Source organism: Anser brachyrhynchus (genome assembly GCF_964034855.1).
Source record: "Anser brachyrhynchus genome assembly, chromosome: 8".
Lineage (NCBI taxonomy): Eukaryota > Metazoa > Chordata > Aves > Anseriformes > Anatidae > Anser > Anser brachyrhynchus.
In genome coordinates this window covers 23972011-23987648 of record NC_137702.1, presented here as the reverse complement: position 1 = coordinate 23987648, position 15638 = coordinate 23972011, and the positions used below count along the sequence as shown (strand labels likewise).

At 65.5% G+C, this 15638-nt stretch overlaps 1 protein-coding gene across 1 annotated transcript; it reads right to left on the bottom strand.

Annotated features, from left to right (window-relative positions):
- Window positions 1-2151: 2151 nt before the first annotated feature.
- CRIP2 (cysteine rich protein 2) lies at window positions 2152-13928 on the bottom strand. The gene is made up of 8 exons (XM_080602096.1): window positions 13752-13928; window positions 6042-6136; window positions 4268-4325; window positions 3692-3832; window positions 3538-3606; window positions 3259-3353; window positions 3058-3115; window positions 2152-2973 (listed from the first exon to the last, which is right to left on the bottom strand). The coding sequence occupies exons 1-8, from the start codon at window positions 13792-13794 to the stop codon at window positions 2906-2908; spliced, it is 627 nt and encodes a 208-aa protein (XP_080458222.1). The 5' UTR covers window positions 13795-13928; the 3' UTR covers window positions 2152-2905.
- Window positions 13929-15638: the final 1710 nt, after the last annotated feature.

Sequence of the window (15638 nt, the reverse complement as noted above, 5' to 3'; positions counted from 1 at the left end):
TGCCCCCACCCAGTCCTTCTGGGACCACCTGGGACCAGCATTTGTATGCTCATCATTCCCCTTTCCAGGTCACTAACAGGGATATCAGCACCCCGTCACCCGGACTGCCCCAAAAACGCATCCAGCACCAGTGCATGGTGGCACCCGGTGGGATCCCTGTTCTGCCACCAGCAAGGAGAAGCCTGCTGCAGGGCACGGCGCCGTGCTGGGCTCTGCTGACTCCCAGGGAAGCAAGCAAGGCCAATTGGATGGGATAAGTTCATGGCGCCTGGGGGATTTCCAGGCAAAGCTGCATCCACTTTGGTCTGTTTTCTTCCGTACCCTGGAGAGCATGTCTGTAATCACCGGCCCTCTCCAACTTTCTTATCCCACCAGCAAGACCTAGCTGAAAAAAATAATAAAATACTTGACATCCCCGAGGGGAAAGATGTTTTCCAAGCCCCTTTTGGCAGTAAGAGGCCTTTTTCAGCTCACATAGGTCTCCCAAAAATAAATACAAAAATGCAGCGAGGATCAGAGGCTAGAGCTGCCCTCCCGGCTCGAGCAAAGCACTGCTGTGCTGCACCAGGACCACCTCAAACCTTTGGCATGCAGGCAGATAACCCCATGTGGGGCCCCAAAACCCCACCAAGTCCTTCAGATGCCTGCTCTTAGCACCCACCTCACAGGGACCCATGGTACCTGGTGGCCACCTTCTGCCACGAGTGCTGCCCAGTACCCTCACCATGTCCCCAGGCTGCAGGGGGGCACAGAGACGGGATGTCACCTACCTGCAGCCCAGCAGCTGGGCTCTCCCTGAGCAGAGGCAGGCTTCTCACTTGCACAGAGCTGAATTTTGACTATTTTTAGTTTTTCCCCAATGAAACTCTCTTGAGGAAAAAAAAATGTAAGCAAGAAAAAAAAAAAAGAGAGAGAAGAAAAAAAGCCAACTCCACCCAAACAAAATAAAATCCTGCCTTTGAGGGCTGCCGCCTGGGAGTGGCTCACGTCACACCATGCCATGCTCAGCCACCCCAGCCACATCCCCAGACCATGCAGCCCAGCACCATGCCTCAAGCCTCATATCCCCCCCTTGTGTTGGGTGCAGGCAGCACCTGGAGTGCCAGGGGCACTGCTAGCAAAGAGGTAGGTTTATTAAGCTTGTTAATTAATGATGGTAAATAAATAAAGGTTGCATGGAGAGCAGCACAGCTTGATTGGTGCTAGCTTGCTGATGTGGCAACAGCTGTGACCAGTGCTGTTGGCCTCCCTGCCACATTGCAGTGTGCCAGCGGCCTCGCCTGCAATAGGGGACAATGAGGTACCCTGGTCCCAGCGGAGCTGCTGCACGGTGCAGTGCTGCAACCTTGTAAATGTCAGCCACAGGATCAGGGAAGGAGCCTCGGAGCGGACAGGTCTCCATGAGAACCCCCACCAGACACAAACATCCGCTTCCCGGGCACAGGAACTGCTGCAGCTGAGCCCGTCGTGCCTGGGAAAAGGCTGCGGGCTGCTGCAGCCGCTTCTGGGAGAGGGCAAGCCAGGAGCTCCCATACCAGCAGCTCCTCTGGCATGGTCCTGCTGGGCAACAAAGCCCAGGGGGATGCCACCATGACGGAGTGCTCCCTGTGGGCAATGGCGCAGCTCCAGGGATGCTGCAGCCAGCGTTTAGGCTAGCCAGGAACAGAACTGCAGCAGTGCCACAAGGCTGCAAGACATTTGGGGAGGCACCAGGACCCGTTTTCTCCCACAAACGTAGTGTTTGGGGCACCTGCTGTTTGGGAGGCACGGTGACCCTGTGCAAACGCAGGTGCTCAGCTGGGCCAGGCTGGAGCTCTGCTTGTGGGGCAGAAGAGTGGAGAAGGTGGTGTCCCACTTGCCTCTGCAGATGGCCACTGTGGGACAGCAGCACGGTGGGGAACACGCGACGGGGCATGCTTCCTTTGCAAGGAAAACAAGGAAGAAAGCCCTGGACTCCAGCCGTGTTGTGCGGTGGGCTCTAGCAGCACTAAGTGACAAACCTGCTCTGCTCCTGCCTCCAGCCAGGCCATGCCAGGGTGCCCCTGGGGCTCCAGCCCCACCGCCCTGGCACAGGCTGGGGCCGCTCCGTGTTGCCCCACGAGGAACAGACCGGGGCAGGAGGGCACCCCCAGAGCTCAGCCGCACACCACATCTCTCAAAACCTTTATTGTCAGCAAATAACAAAACTCTGGGAGCCCGGGGAGCGCACGGCGCTGGCGCCGCAGGGCCCGGCCTGGTGGGCAGCGCAAGCAGCGGGGCTGGGCGTGCGTGCGGGGGATGGGGCGAGACCCAGGCGGCGCCACTCTCCGCAGCGAGGAGCACACTTACAACAACTTATAAATAAACAACCACGATGAGAAACCTCGGGCTCGGGGAGGCAGGCGGGGGCCACGCCGCCCAGCCGAGCCGCGAGCCCAATGCGCTCTGCCCCCAGACGTGGGAAGCAGCTGGGCCCCGCAGCAGAGCACGGGTGCACGGATGGGGATGCCCTGGGGGTGCAAGGATGGGGACACAGGGAGGTGCCAGCCCCTCGATTGCTGGAGCTGGGCATGCAGCTTGGGAAGACCAGAGCCCCTAGGGGACGTGGGTGTCACCGGTGATGGCATCCCTGAATGCTGCGGGATGCTACACAGCCACAAAGCTGCCTCCTGCGCTGAGGGGGGTGGATAGAGGCAGGGAGAGGAGGGCAGAGCGCATTGGGGACGAGCAGAGCCGCCTTCAACCTTTGCCTTTAAACATTGAAGCTTATATTAGAGACTATGATATATAACCCGGAGGGCAGGGCCGTCCTGCCCGCAGTAGAGACAGCAGAGAGAGCACAGCTCCGAGGCGAAGGGCCGCTCCAGCTACTTCTACGAGCGGGAGGTTAGTGCGGGGGCACCGAGCGGGCGGGCAGGGGGCTGCCCTACGGCTGGTTCTTCGCCTCGGGGTCTTTGTCGTAGATGTAGCTGCCCACGGCTCCAGTGTTGACACCTGCAAGGAGGGACACGCGTGGGGGTGAGGATACGGGTGGGATGCGTGTTGGCGTCCCCCCAGTCCTGCGTCCCCAGCACTCACCCTTCGGCCCAAAGAGGATCCCGTAGCAGGGCTTGTGGCAGTAGGGCTGTCCGTCGTGCTGTACCAGGCAAAGAGACAAACGCGTCACCCGCGGGGACACGCGGCTCGGGACGCGTCGAGCCGCTCTGCCCTCTCGTGGTGGCACAGCACGGCTCGGCACGGGGCCCCTGCAGCGTGGGGGCCCGATGGGGCTGCCCTCACCTCGGCGTGGCCCCCGGGGGTCAGCGTCTTGCTGCAGCGCTCGCAGCGTAGGCAGGGCCGGTGCCAGTCCTTCCCCAGCGAGGTCACCTTCTCGGCTGCAGCGGGGACAAGCAGGGACGGTCACCCACACAGGTCACCAACACGCAGGGGGTGGCCAGAATGCCCCACAGGGACCTCACCTCCGTGTATACAGACCCCAGACCCCCCCCTCCTAGACCCCCCGTGCCCCAGGGGTCCTGTGGAGCCCACACACCGCCCAGCGCCCGCTCGCAGCCTTACCGAAGTAGACCCTCTTGCCGCAGCGCGGGCACATGTTGGGCTCCCCGGTGAAGGTGGTGACGCTGGAGGCTGGAAGACAAGGGGACACAAGTGTGGGACACCCCGGCCAGCACCCAGCTGAACACCCCTGTTGCCCATGCCCCCCACCCCTCACCTTTGCTGGGTCCCTTGGGCGGCGCGGCGTTCACCTTCCTCTCCTCCACCTTCACCGGGTGCTCGATGGGCCCCGGGGCGGTCTGCCCCTCGATCTGCGGCTTCTCGTAGATGTAGGACCCGGCGCCACCGATGTTCACCCCTGTGCAGGGGGACAGAGAGGCTGCAGCGTCCCCAGAGCCACCCGGGGGTCTCCATCCTCCGCCCGGCCCCGTCCCACCTCCCCTGGGCACCCCTGTCCCTGATGAGCCCCAGAGCCTCGGCCCCAGCTTGCTTTCTCCTGACCCAGGCTTTCTGCAGCTGTGTTTGGGATGGGAGAGTGACTCCACCTTCTGTTTGAATGGAAAACTGTCTCTTTTTTAATTAAAAAAATAAAAGAGAGAGACAGCTGTCAGGACTGACTGCTGTCAGGATTGATCCCTCCCTCTCCTATCCCTTTTCAGAGTTTCTGCAGGTTTGGGACCGCTTCAGCCCACACCAGCCCGACTCCTGGGGCTTTTTAGGGCCGTGGGGATGGGAGCAGACGAGGCTGGGGGGAGCAGCCCCCCCAGCAGCCCCGAGCAGAGCCCAGACGTACCTTTGGGGCCGAACAGCGTCGCGTAGCAGGGCTTGTGGCAGAAGGGCTTCCCGTCATGCTGGGGAGAGAGGGGTGTTAGGGTGCTGGGCGGTGATCACCAGCTGAGCACCGATCCAGCTGATCACCAGCTCCATCCCACCCCCTGTGCGGCCCCGGGACATCTCCACACACCCTGGCAAGGCCAGGAGAGGGCTTCTGCTCAGCTTCACCTCCAGCCTCGCCGCTGTGCCCCTCGCTTGGCCCGAGATCAGAGGCCCCATGTGGGCACCGGTCCCAGCCCCGCTGCCATCAGCCCCGCTATCGGCCCCGCTATCGGCTGGGGCCGGCTATCAGAGGAAGGCACGAAGCGGGCGATAAGCACCAGGGCCCTTCTCCCCTGCGGCCGCCCACGAGAGCTGCCGGCGGAGGGGAAAGGCTGGGGCTGCCAGGGCCCCAGATAACGGCGTGCAGCTCCAGCAGCGGCTTCTCACGGGCCACTGGAACCGAAGCCAAGAGAAAAGAAAGAGCGTTTGTCCCTCTGCACCGCTGGCCGCAGGCTTTCACAAGGCCCAGTGTCACAGCCCTGCTTTTTGTCCCATGCCCCTGCCCTCTGTCCCCTCCGCTGCAAAACAACCGCGCCGTGCCCAAACAAGCAGGGTGGCAGGGCTGGGTGAGAAGAATCTTCTCCAGCCGCCGGAGAGGGAGGTAACGGAGCAAAGTGAGCGCAGCCCCTTCATTCCCTTCCCCGCGCCCCTCCCAGTGCAGCTGTGCACAGGGAGAGGGCTCGGAGCTGGGCAGGCCAGCGGGCAGCTGCCTGGGAGCAAGCAGCTGCTAGGCAAAAATATCGGCGTCCTCAGAGCACTCCGTGTCGGAAGGGAGGGTAAACATTTAGCCGGTCTCCCCGCGACACCTTCCCAACCTGGCCAAACAAGCTGGCTTTGGGGGGGAAAAAGCTGGGAAGGGCCAAATCCTGCTCTCGGCGCAGTCACTGGGGGCTTGGCTGCCGTCCCCCCGGAGCAGAATCCGGCCTTATATGGAGAAAAGGCAAATTCGTGGCCTTAACCCAACCCGAAACATGGACCCAGCCTCCCCTACAGGGCCGGGGACTCACAGCCCCGTTCGCTGCCCGTCCCCGGCCGGCACGGCTGTCCCTGCTGCCACCAGCTGCCCCTCAGCTGCGCCGCTAAGGAGCTGGTGACACTTTGGCATGACAGGCACCGTGCGAGATCCGGGGCACGGCGTGTCGCGGCGGGGAGCCACACGAGGCAAACACAGTTGCTCCGAGGGCTCAGCACCTGCCGTCACAGCACCATCATGCTCCCAGGCGCCGGTCCTCGCTGGGCACGGCGTCGGGCACCATCCCCAAACTGGTTCCTGGGACTTCCCCCTCCCCGGGGCACTGGAGAACCCAGGAGAGTCCATCAGTTCCCCCCTGGCGTGTTGGCACAGCCCCTGCTGCTTCAGCTTCTCCAAATATTTACATTTTAAATGGATTCGGGGCTTTTTTAGCTGCATTAGTAGCTGCGCAGGGAATGCAAGCGGCTCCCCGGTTGGGGCGGCGGCTCCCCTTCCTCCATTCCTTCCTCCGGGGCCTGCGAGCGGAGATGCTCGCGGGTCTGGTGGGTGCCAGCACCACGGGCAAGGCCACACGGAGGCACAGCGAGCCCTGGGCCCCTCCGGCGCTGATTACGTGCCAAGGGAAGGGCTTGTGGGCTGCAGGACGAGGGCAGGATGTTGGGTTTGGCCCCAACCCCATTGCTCCTGCCTCCCCACTTCACCCCCCAGCAGCTCTTACCTCGGCGTGCCCGCCCGGGGTCAGGGTCTTGTTGCAGCGCTCGCACTTCAGGCAGAACTTGTGCCAGTCCTTGCCCAGGGAGGAGACCTTCTCGGCTGCGGGGAGACACGAGCGAGCGGGTGAGCGACTGCCTGGCACCTCCGCACAAACCCGGGCACGAGAGGGGCTGCGTTTGGTGCGGGGCTGCCCCACCGATGTGCTCGCACCCCCTTCCCTCGCCGTGCACGCTGGCCGCTTCGCTGCAGGCCCAGCATCCCCGGGGTGACAGCTCTGTCGTGGCACAGCCACGTGTCCCAGCCGCCCTCCCCAGCACGCTGCTCCGGCAGCAGTAGCACGTTCCTTCCTACTCCCCGTGTCTATTTTTGCTGCCGCGTTACCCCGCGCGGCCCTGCTCCATTCAAATATTTGGAGTTGCCATGCCCACCCGGCCCCACCCGGCCCGTCGCGCCGGCCCCGCCGGCTCCTGCTCATTTTCATGCCTCGGCTGCCGTGCCTCTGGCTGGGAGGACGGGATGGCAGACGGCCCCCGGAGTCACCCAGGACGGATTTTGGCCCTGGAAGACACCCATCTGTGGGTGCACGGGTGCGACGTGCAGATGGGTACCGGGCACGGTCCCTGCGCACCTGCGGAGCGACTGGCTGCAGGCACCAGGAACGGCTTCAAAGCATCCAGTTCAGGGAGGGAAAACGCTTTGAGACCGGTTCCACAAATGCACCTCCTCTGGCTATCCCTGCTGCACAGCTCCAGGGACCTCATCCCACACCCCCATCCGTATTCCTCTGCGGGCCCGGGGGACCACCGTGGTTTGTGGGACCCTTTCTCCACGCTGTGAATAGCACTCAGGCAGGCACCATGCACCTCCCCGAGCCCTGCTGCTCTCTGTATCTCCCCCCACAGCCCCCACCTCCTCCCCACCCCGATCCAGGGGTCGGGGTGTCACCTCGCGCCCTCCCGCCCCTCGCACACACGCGCAGGCAGCTGAAAAGCAGCACCATCCCATTAAAGCCTCTGTAAAACAAAGTCGTAAGGGCCAAATAAAATATTTAACGAGCAAATAAAAGTGCAACCGAAGCTCGGCCCTGCTCTGCAGGAACACCTCCTCCATGGTGGCCTGTTTTCCAGCACCCTTCCTCCCCAATAAAAAGGGCTTCAGCAAACGTCTCCAGCTTGCATCAGGTCAAGTTGGAGGCCAAGAGCTCCGTGGGCAGGTCCTGGCTTCAAGAGCCGCCCTCCTCCAAGGGCAAACAGCTGCGCCCGGGGCACGCCGCAGCACCAAGATAAGCCGAAATAACTGCCCTCAGCACCCCAAACATCAGCCCCGGTGCGAGGCAGGGCGGCGGGCGAGCCGCAGAGGTAAAGGCAGAGCACCCCAAGGGAAGCACGGGCTGTCTCCAAACGAAGCGTCTCCAAACCGTGACCGAGCAAGAGGAGCTTCTGCAGCGAGCAGGAGGCAGGAGCAGGCAGGCTTTGCGCAACCAAAATCCCCGGCGGGGTCAGCAGGCTTCTCACACAGACAGAAATTTGCTGGAGCCCCGGGTTCGGCCGCACGCGGGTCACAAGGGGCGGCACACAAAGGAGACGCTTCCCTGCCAGCCCGGGGCTTTCTGCGTGCGCAGCAGCAGCGGGGCCAGCACGAGCCCCGGGTATCCCCGCGTGGGCTCAGCAGGCTGCAGGGGCTGAACTGAATTTGGCCTCGCGGTGACGGTGACCGGACAAATGCCCTGGTGGCACGTGGGTCACGTGCGAGACCACGCTGCTGGGCTGAACCCGGTGCAGGAGAGGGCGGTGGGATGCACTGCTGCTGCCCGTTCCTCCCCGGCACACAGGGCAGCCTCCCCTGGGAGGGAAATGGAGCGTGACAGGCTGAAAGCCGAGCCAGAGGCTTGGGGCCAAAGAGCCGCTCGGCTTTGTCACAGTGGCTGCACAGCCAGGCCATTTCGGCTGCGTCACCTCCGCCCCGTCGCACCCCCGGTGCAAAGCAAGGAGCCGCAGGAGGAAACTCCCAGCAGTGTTTTGCAGAGGCCATGGCACTTACAGCTGGCCGTGGCCCACGCGACCTCCTTCCTGCCCCTGGGAGATGAGATTCACCCCCAGGAACATCTCAGGCAGCTGTAAAACCCTGCTGCTCCCCAGACCTCGCAGGCACCTGCAGCCCCTGGCAGGGGACGGGGCAGGAGGGACGAGGTGGCTCGGTGCACTGTCCTGCTCCTGGCACATGGGGACATCCCGGGAGCCACCGGGGCCACCCCTTGTCCTCGTGTAGAAACGCTGAGCCCCCTGTCAGGCTGCCCAGAGGTTGGTGAGATGTCCCCTGGCCGCAAACAAAGGCTCCCAGGGGACAGGGAGCAGAGCCAGGCGCTCAGACCCCGCTCAGCCGGGGCGGCTTTCGGGCTGCATTGTTCACCCCGGGCAGAGGAAACAGCTTGGAGCCAGCCCAGCCCATTTCCAGGGCAGCGGCGTCCCGTTTGTGTTTGCGCTGCCCCATAAATCACTGCGGAGAGAAAGCTCCAGCGGCCAGATTTCCTGTCACCCAGCCACGGCTGCTCCGCGGTTGCATCAGCTCCGGTGACGACGCCTCCAGCCTCATCCCCTGCCACGGCGGGGACCCCCGGGACCCCCCACCATGGGCTTTGAGGCGCACGGCTGCAGAACGCCGGCCCCTCACCGCGCCCCGTGGCGTGGCACACTGCTGCGGCACGGCTCCGTCCCCACGCAGGGAACGGAGGGAACCTGGGCGCCCGCTGCCCCCCGCTATCCACATCCCAGGCACCCCCCGGGATTTGGGAGGGCTGCAGGACCGGCGCTGTCTGCCGGTTATCAGCCCCGCCGTGGGCGGGCGCCGGCAGGCTGAGCCCGCTGGCAGCGGGACTCGGGGCGAGGGTGGGAACCTGGCTGCCTCCGGCGCCTCCGCGCTCACCAGGCAGAGCCGCTGCCTCTGCTCCTGGGAGCCAGCCCGCGGCCTTCCCTCCCCTCCCTTCCCACTGCGATTTTCCAGCTGGCTTCCCCGGGGACGCCCGGACGCTCGGCGGCACATCCTATCCCACCCCGGAGCCCAGGCAGATGGAGCAAGGATTGGGATGGGGCCGCTCCCCGGGCTGCTGGGGGAGCTCCACCCCGAGACACCGCGGCTCATCCCTTAATTACCCGCCGTGCCCGGGCAAGGCAGCCGGCGTGGGCGAGCAGAGCACGCATCTTTTTGGGATGGGAACGGGGAAGGAGCGTCCCTCTCCCCGCGTGGGCCTGGGTGCTGAGCCCTCGCCCAGGCCTTTCCACGGGCTGCCATCAGCTCTGCCTCGCCAGGAAGGTGGCGGGGTGCGTGCCAACGAGCGGGGCCCGTCCATCCCATCGCCTCCCTGCGCGGACAAAGCCCAGCTCAGCCACAGGGATGCCAAATCCCCGCGAGGACCCAGCGACAGGCACCCCTGGAGGAGAGAGGGATGCTGTCATGCTGTCAGACCGACCGCAGATGCGCTTCAAAGCGGTCGCAGGCACAAAGGAGAATTACAAGAAAAAAAAAAAAAAGAGAGAGAGAGATAAAAGCCGGTGCTGGGAGGGAACCGGCAGTGCTCCTGCAGGCACGTTCCCCTGGGTCACCGGGATACACAACCAGGCACCACCGTGCAGCCGAGCTGCAGCCCCTAGGGATGCTCCGCGCCGCTCCTTTCCTCCAGCCAGGGCCAAGCCCCAGAAACCAGCTGCTTTCCTGCTACGGCGCAGCCCCGCCACGCAGGGACCCCCCCGGGGAGCAGGGCGGCCACACGGCCCTGGCGCAGCACAGCTGGGACAAGAGCGGCCGCTGCAGCAGCGTGCCAAACGTGGCTGCTCCCCTGCGAGGCCATTTCCTTCTGCCCCGGGGTGGAGGCAGCAAGCGGCAGGGGCGGCTGGAGCTCTCTCCGAGCCAGAGAGATACGCGCTGCCTGCGGGAGCTCCAGCAAGCTCCTGGCATCCATACCCCGAGTCCCCGAGCTTGTGACTCCCAGGGGACGCGACTGGATAGAAAGCACCTTCTGCCTTTGTCTGCCTTCTGCCAGCCTCGCTCCTTCTGCTCGGGGCCCTGCGTCACCACAAAATGGTGAATAACAGGCAGAGGGCACAGGGTGAGCCCGGGCAGGCACACAGGCACAACCTCTCCTGGGTAACTGCTGGTCCAGAGCACCGCGTGCCTCCCGTGCACTGATACGATCTGTGACGGGCAGCGCTGGGAGGATGAGAGAGTTTCCTGGCCCGTGTCTGGCTCCGAGGCCTTGGGGCGATGCAGGAGCAGCCGTGCCCATGCCATGCCCACAGCCCCACGGCTCTGCTCTGCGCGGGCACAGCTCGGTGCTGCCGTTCCCACTGTGCATATTTTCCTCTCCGGACTCAGGCAGAGGCTGCGTGCACCTGGCTGCTCCTGTTTGCCAGCAGCTCCCCATCCCTTCCCATGCCAGGCTGCACACCCAGCCTCTCCTTGAGCCTCTTGCCTCCCTGTCCCACTGGTGCCCCAGGGGCTCGGGCCAGGCCTGTGGCAACACAGCATTAACACAGGTGGCAGGGGATGCTCGGCACCTCCCTGCGAGCTGCAGCACCAGAGCTGCCCCGCAGCACGCCCCAGGACCTGTCCCCCAACCTCCCTGCCCCGTGGCATGGGCACTGCCACCCCACCGCAGCTGGAAGCGGCACCACGGCACACGCCCTGCTCTCTGTGTTTGATCGTAATGTTACAGAGACAGATTTTCCATTACCTCTCGCTTGGGCGTTCCTGCTCCGCCTTTCCTCTCCTTTCCTTCTCCCTCCCCGGTCCTGCCACTTCTCCCCATCCGCGGGCTGCTACCGGGGACCATGAGGGTGGATGGAGCACGGGGAGCTCGCACCGAGCACGAGCTGACCCGGTCCCCATCCTCCGTGCTCAAGGCGCAGCACAGAGGCTCGGGTCACCCCCACCAGCCTGCCCAGGGGACAGGGACACGTCCACAGCTCCGCACCACGCAGTAGCCGTGCATTTACCGCGCGCCAGAGCCAAGGGGCAGGGACCTCACTCCCGCCCGCCCTCCCAGGGTTCATCCCTACAGCTCGCGCTGTTTCCCTGCGGGAACGGCTCACGCTCATCAGCCCGTCCCTCAGCTCCCCACAGCCCCATCCTGCCCCCGGCAGGGCCCTGCGCCGGGAGCCAGGAGCCGCAGCGCCCTCCGTTCACGTTTTGCGCGCTCCCTGCGGGAGGCTGTGCCGCGCTCGGAGAGCGGCCCCTTTGTTAGGCGCCGGGTGGAAATAAAGCCCTCCTGCCTCTGCTGGCTGCCCACTGGAACGAGCAGCGCCTGGCCCAAGGACGGCGGTTACTTATTAATTGCGGGGTGGCTTCTGCAGCTTGGATTTCTGCTCAGGCTCAGCGGGGTGAGCACCCCGGCATGCCGTAGCCATGCCTCCGAGCCACGAGGCTGGCGGCGGCGGCGAGCCCCTCCGAGCAAGGCTGGCTCGCACCCACACCCACGTGCCCGTGTTGTCCCCGGGGCTTTCGTGTGCGCCGCGCTCGGGAATCGCCGCGCGGGAACACAGGAAGCTTCCCGCGCCGCCGTCCCGACCATCCCTGGGAAAAGGGCAGGAAGGGAGGCGGAAAGGCTCGGTCACGGCTCCCGGCCCGCGCAGCCGGGGGACCCTGCAAAACTCATTTAAGGCTGGGAGCACAAAAGGGAGCTCAGGAAATCTGCAGCGCTTTGGCTCCAGGATACACCAGTCCCTCCGGCACCTGCCAGCGTGGGAGCAGCGAGCGGCCGCCGCGCGCGTACGGGGCCGGCCCCAAAAGGGGAAAGGTTGGCCGAGCAGCCCGGTCCTACTGGAAACAGCGGCGAGCAGATCTGAATGCGCTTAAAAAAATAGAAAAAAAGCCAGCAAACTATTTTTATATTTCCCTATGCTTTTTAAAGAATAAAAGCTCATTCTGCAGCTCAGGAAACGCCCACATCCTTCTGACTACAGGGAGGAGTCTGCTGGATTTTTCCAGGGAGCTCGAAGCAACAGGCGGGCTGGAAATTAGTTTTCCACCGGTACCAATTACCGTTGGTTTGGTCAGCCGCTCAGCCAGCGGGCGGCATCCCGCAGGACGACTGCGCAGGGCCAGAGCGGGACGCGGTGGCATTTCTCGCACGTGACCCCAGGCTACAATGCCAGGCATCCAAGAAGCCCGGGCTGCCAGCGTTCATTCAGCACCGTGGGGCCGTGCTCCTGGACAAGCGGGGCTTTATAAGAGGGGCTCCTTGCTCTGCCAGGGGCAGCCGAGGAGCACCCCAAAGCCCCGTGGCGGGATCGCACTGGGGGTAACCCCTGCCCGCTGCCGGCCTCGTCCCCTGCTCCATCTCATCCCAGCCCCCAAGACAGCTGGCACAGAGGTTTTGCTCACTTCCCATGCACTGAATAAACCCACACGGGTTTATTCTGTGGGAGCCTGGGCGGTTCCTCGAGGAAAAGCCGAAGACGTCAGCGGGGACGCGCTCCAGCCTATTTCAACACCGACCGAGGAGAAGTTTTTTGGCCAGCTCCCGCCTTGACTCACTCCCCACGCTCTCCCACGGGGTGCCGGGGGGGACGGTGTCACCGCCCCATCGTGGCAGCGGCCACCTCCCTCCTGCCACCCTGGGTGTCCCCGAGGGGGACAGGACCGGGGGAGCCAACCAGGACCTGCACAGGGGTGTCCTGGCCATCTCCGGGGAGCTGCGGGAGGGAGGAGGGCGGCACACACCCAGGGAGCAGCTCTGTGTCCCCCCGGCCATCGCCCTGGCGCGTCCCCTCCTGCACGGGCAGGCTGCCTCCGGCGGGGCAGGAGGAGCCGCTCTGACCCCGGGCCGGCCGTGCCCAGCTGGCCGGACAGACGGGCTATTTTCTGCTTAAAAAGGAAAAGATTCACACGAGGCAGGACATCCCAGAGGCCGAGCCGTTCCCACCCCCACACAAATAGGTTTATTTAAAGGAGGAAGACAGCAAATTCCTATTTCTCTGTGTTTACTTGGAGATGGCTGGAAAGGAATGAAAGCTGCCGGTGCTTCAAACGCCCGGGCACCTCCAGCTCCCTTCGGGATTCCTCCCCAACCAAACGTGCCGGGGGCCGGGCCCTGGTGCCCGGGAGGGCAACGGGCAGGGAGGGGCACGGGCAGGTGGCACCCCCAAACCCCCCCGCAGTGAGACGCCTAGCAGAGACCCCATTGCCCCCAGCCTGCCGCCACCCCACCCCGGGCACACCGAGGCAGAACCCCAAGCCCTGACCCTTTGGGGACACACCGGAGAACCCCCAAAATGCGGGCTGCCTCACCCAGCCGGGGGGGCAAGGGGGGGGCGCACACCTGGCCCCGGTGTCGCAGGGAGCAAATTGGCCGGGGTCGGGCACGCCTGCACCTGCCGCCCCCTGCTGCCCCGCACCGAGGGACCCCAGCACCCGGGCCCATTTTCCCCCCGGGCCACCCCCAGCCCTGCGGACACCGGGACGCCCCCCCGCAGCCCCCCCATGCGGAGCACCCGGCGGTGGGCGCACCCGGCGCGCCCGGGACCCCTCTCCCCAAGCTTCGCCACCTCCGACCCGGGGGGTGCCAGCACCAACCCCCCCCAACCCCCCCAGTGCCACCCGCCCCAGGACCACCGGCAGCATCCCGCAGCTCGGCCGGGGGCGGCGGGGGGAGCCGGGCGGGGATGCGCCGCGGGCCGGGGGGACCTGGGGATGCAGCGGGGACCCCCGGGGGGGCGCTCACCGAAATACACGGTCTTGTCGCACTTGGGGCACTTGGATGCCATGGCTGGGGAGCGGAGCGGAGCCGAGCCGTGCCGTGCCGTGCCGTGCCGTGCCGAGCCGTGCCGAGCCGAGCCGTGCGCCCCGCTCCGCCCGGCCCCCGCCCATTGGCCGCGCTGCCGCCGGGGGGGGACCGGGGCGGGGCTGCCCGCAGCGCCCCTGCTTGGCACGGCTCGGCACGGCTCGGCTCGGCTCGGCTCGGCCCGGCCCCGGCGCGGCAGGTGCGCGCTGAGCGGGGCTCCCGCGGGCTCAGCCCCCGACCCCCAGCCCGGGGGGTGCTGGGGAGAGCGTGGGGGAAACGGGGGGGGGGGGGCCTGGCCCCTTCCCTGGGGGCAATTCCAGGACCCCCGCCCGGCCACACGCTGGTCAGGGTGCGGGGATGGATGGGGCAAGGTCACCACCACCACCCCGGTGCCCCTGCGGTGGGAATGTGGGGGCGCAGGGAGCAGCCCCCCCGCCCTGCAAAGCGCTGTGCGTGCACGGGGCCACCTTAGGCATGTTTTTTCTGGGTGGGATAACCAGGAAAGGCAGATGAAGCAGCCAGGAGGGGCACAAGACGGGAGACCTTGACGGGGAGACGAGGGCGAGAGCAGAGATAACGCCGGCGGCAGGCAGGCGAGGCATGGAGCGCCGCACGTCTTCCCACCCGGGCTCCCTTACCCGCACGGCACAGCAGTGCTGCCCATGGCCCCGCATGCTCCTGGGGCCTTTCCTCTGCCAGTGATTCCCCGCGCCATTTTGCTCCGTTGCCGTGGAAACAGCCGTGTCAAAAATCCCTCCGGCACGGGAGCGACGCGCGGGGAGCCTCGTGGCGCCGCGGTGCCACGGGCGCATGCAGGAGGGGGATCCTGGGGAGCCCCGCCGAGGGGCCCCGCAGCCTCGCTTGTCCCCGGCCCAGCGCCGGTAAACAGGAAATCTGCTCGTGAAGCCCAGGCCATTGCATTATTCATCAGCCCGCAGCCCGGCTCTCCCCCTCCGTGCTCTCAGATAATTCCTCCTTTCTCTGCCGTCAGCTGGCGCGCAGCCGCCCGGCCCCCGGCACGGGGACGGCACCGGGCAGTGAACCCCGGCGCCGAGCGGCGCCCAGGGACGGCGACAGCGGGCGCCTGCCGAGGCTGTGTGCCCCACCGGGGTGTCGGGACCGGTGGTGGCCAGGCGGCCCCGTCACTCCGGGCCCAGCTGCTGCCACTACAACGCGCGGCTTTGTCACCAGCGGGGTCCCCGGGCCGGGGCAGGCGGAGCGGTGGCTCTGCCGCGCATCCCCGTGATGGGGCTGGTGCTCCCAGGGCACCGGTGACCACCGCAGCCAGGCGGGGATCTGTGGGCTCCTGGTCCCCCCGTGGCACGAGGCCGCTGTGCCCTACATGCTCCTGTGTCCCCACGCTGGTCCCACAGGGGCTGGAGGGCCCCGCACTTCCCCCAGAGGCCCGTCAGTGCGAGCTCTCCTGAGCCCCCTGCAGAGTGGGGCTGTGAGGGATGGCTCTGGAGGGGCAGGGCTCGGCCTTCGCGCATCTGCTGTCAAAATCCCTCTGTAGCAGCTGGAAATCTCAGCTGGTGTCCCAGCCTCGGTGGCCACAGAGGCAGGAGGAGAACAGGGAGGGGGAGGAGGAGGAGGAGGAGGAAGGCTGCACCCCTCCAGTGCACACACACGGAGCAGCCGCAGGCAAAACCCCAGGCTTAGGCAGCATCCAAGGGCTTTTCACACACACGGGCCGGGGGGACTTAAGGCAAATCACCTAAAGGTGTGAATCCCTGCCTGCAAATGCGCTAAATCCCAAGCGGATATGCTCGCTGAGGAGCAAAGAGGCTTTAGCTTGTCCCCTCTTAATCTGCCCCCGCTCAGGTTCTG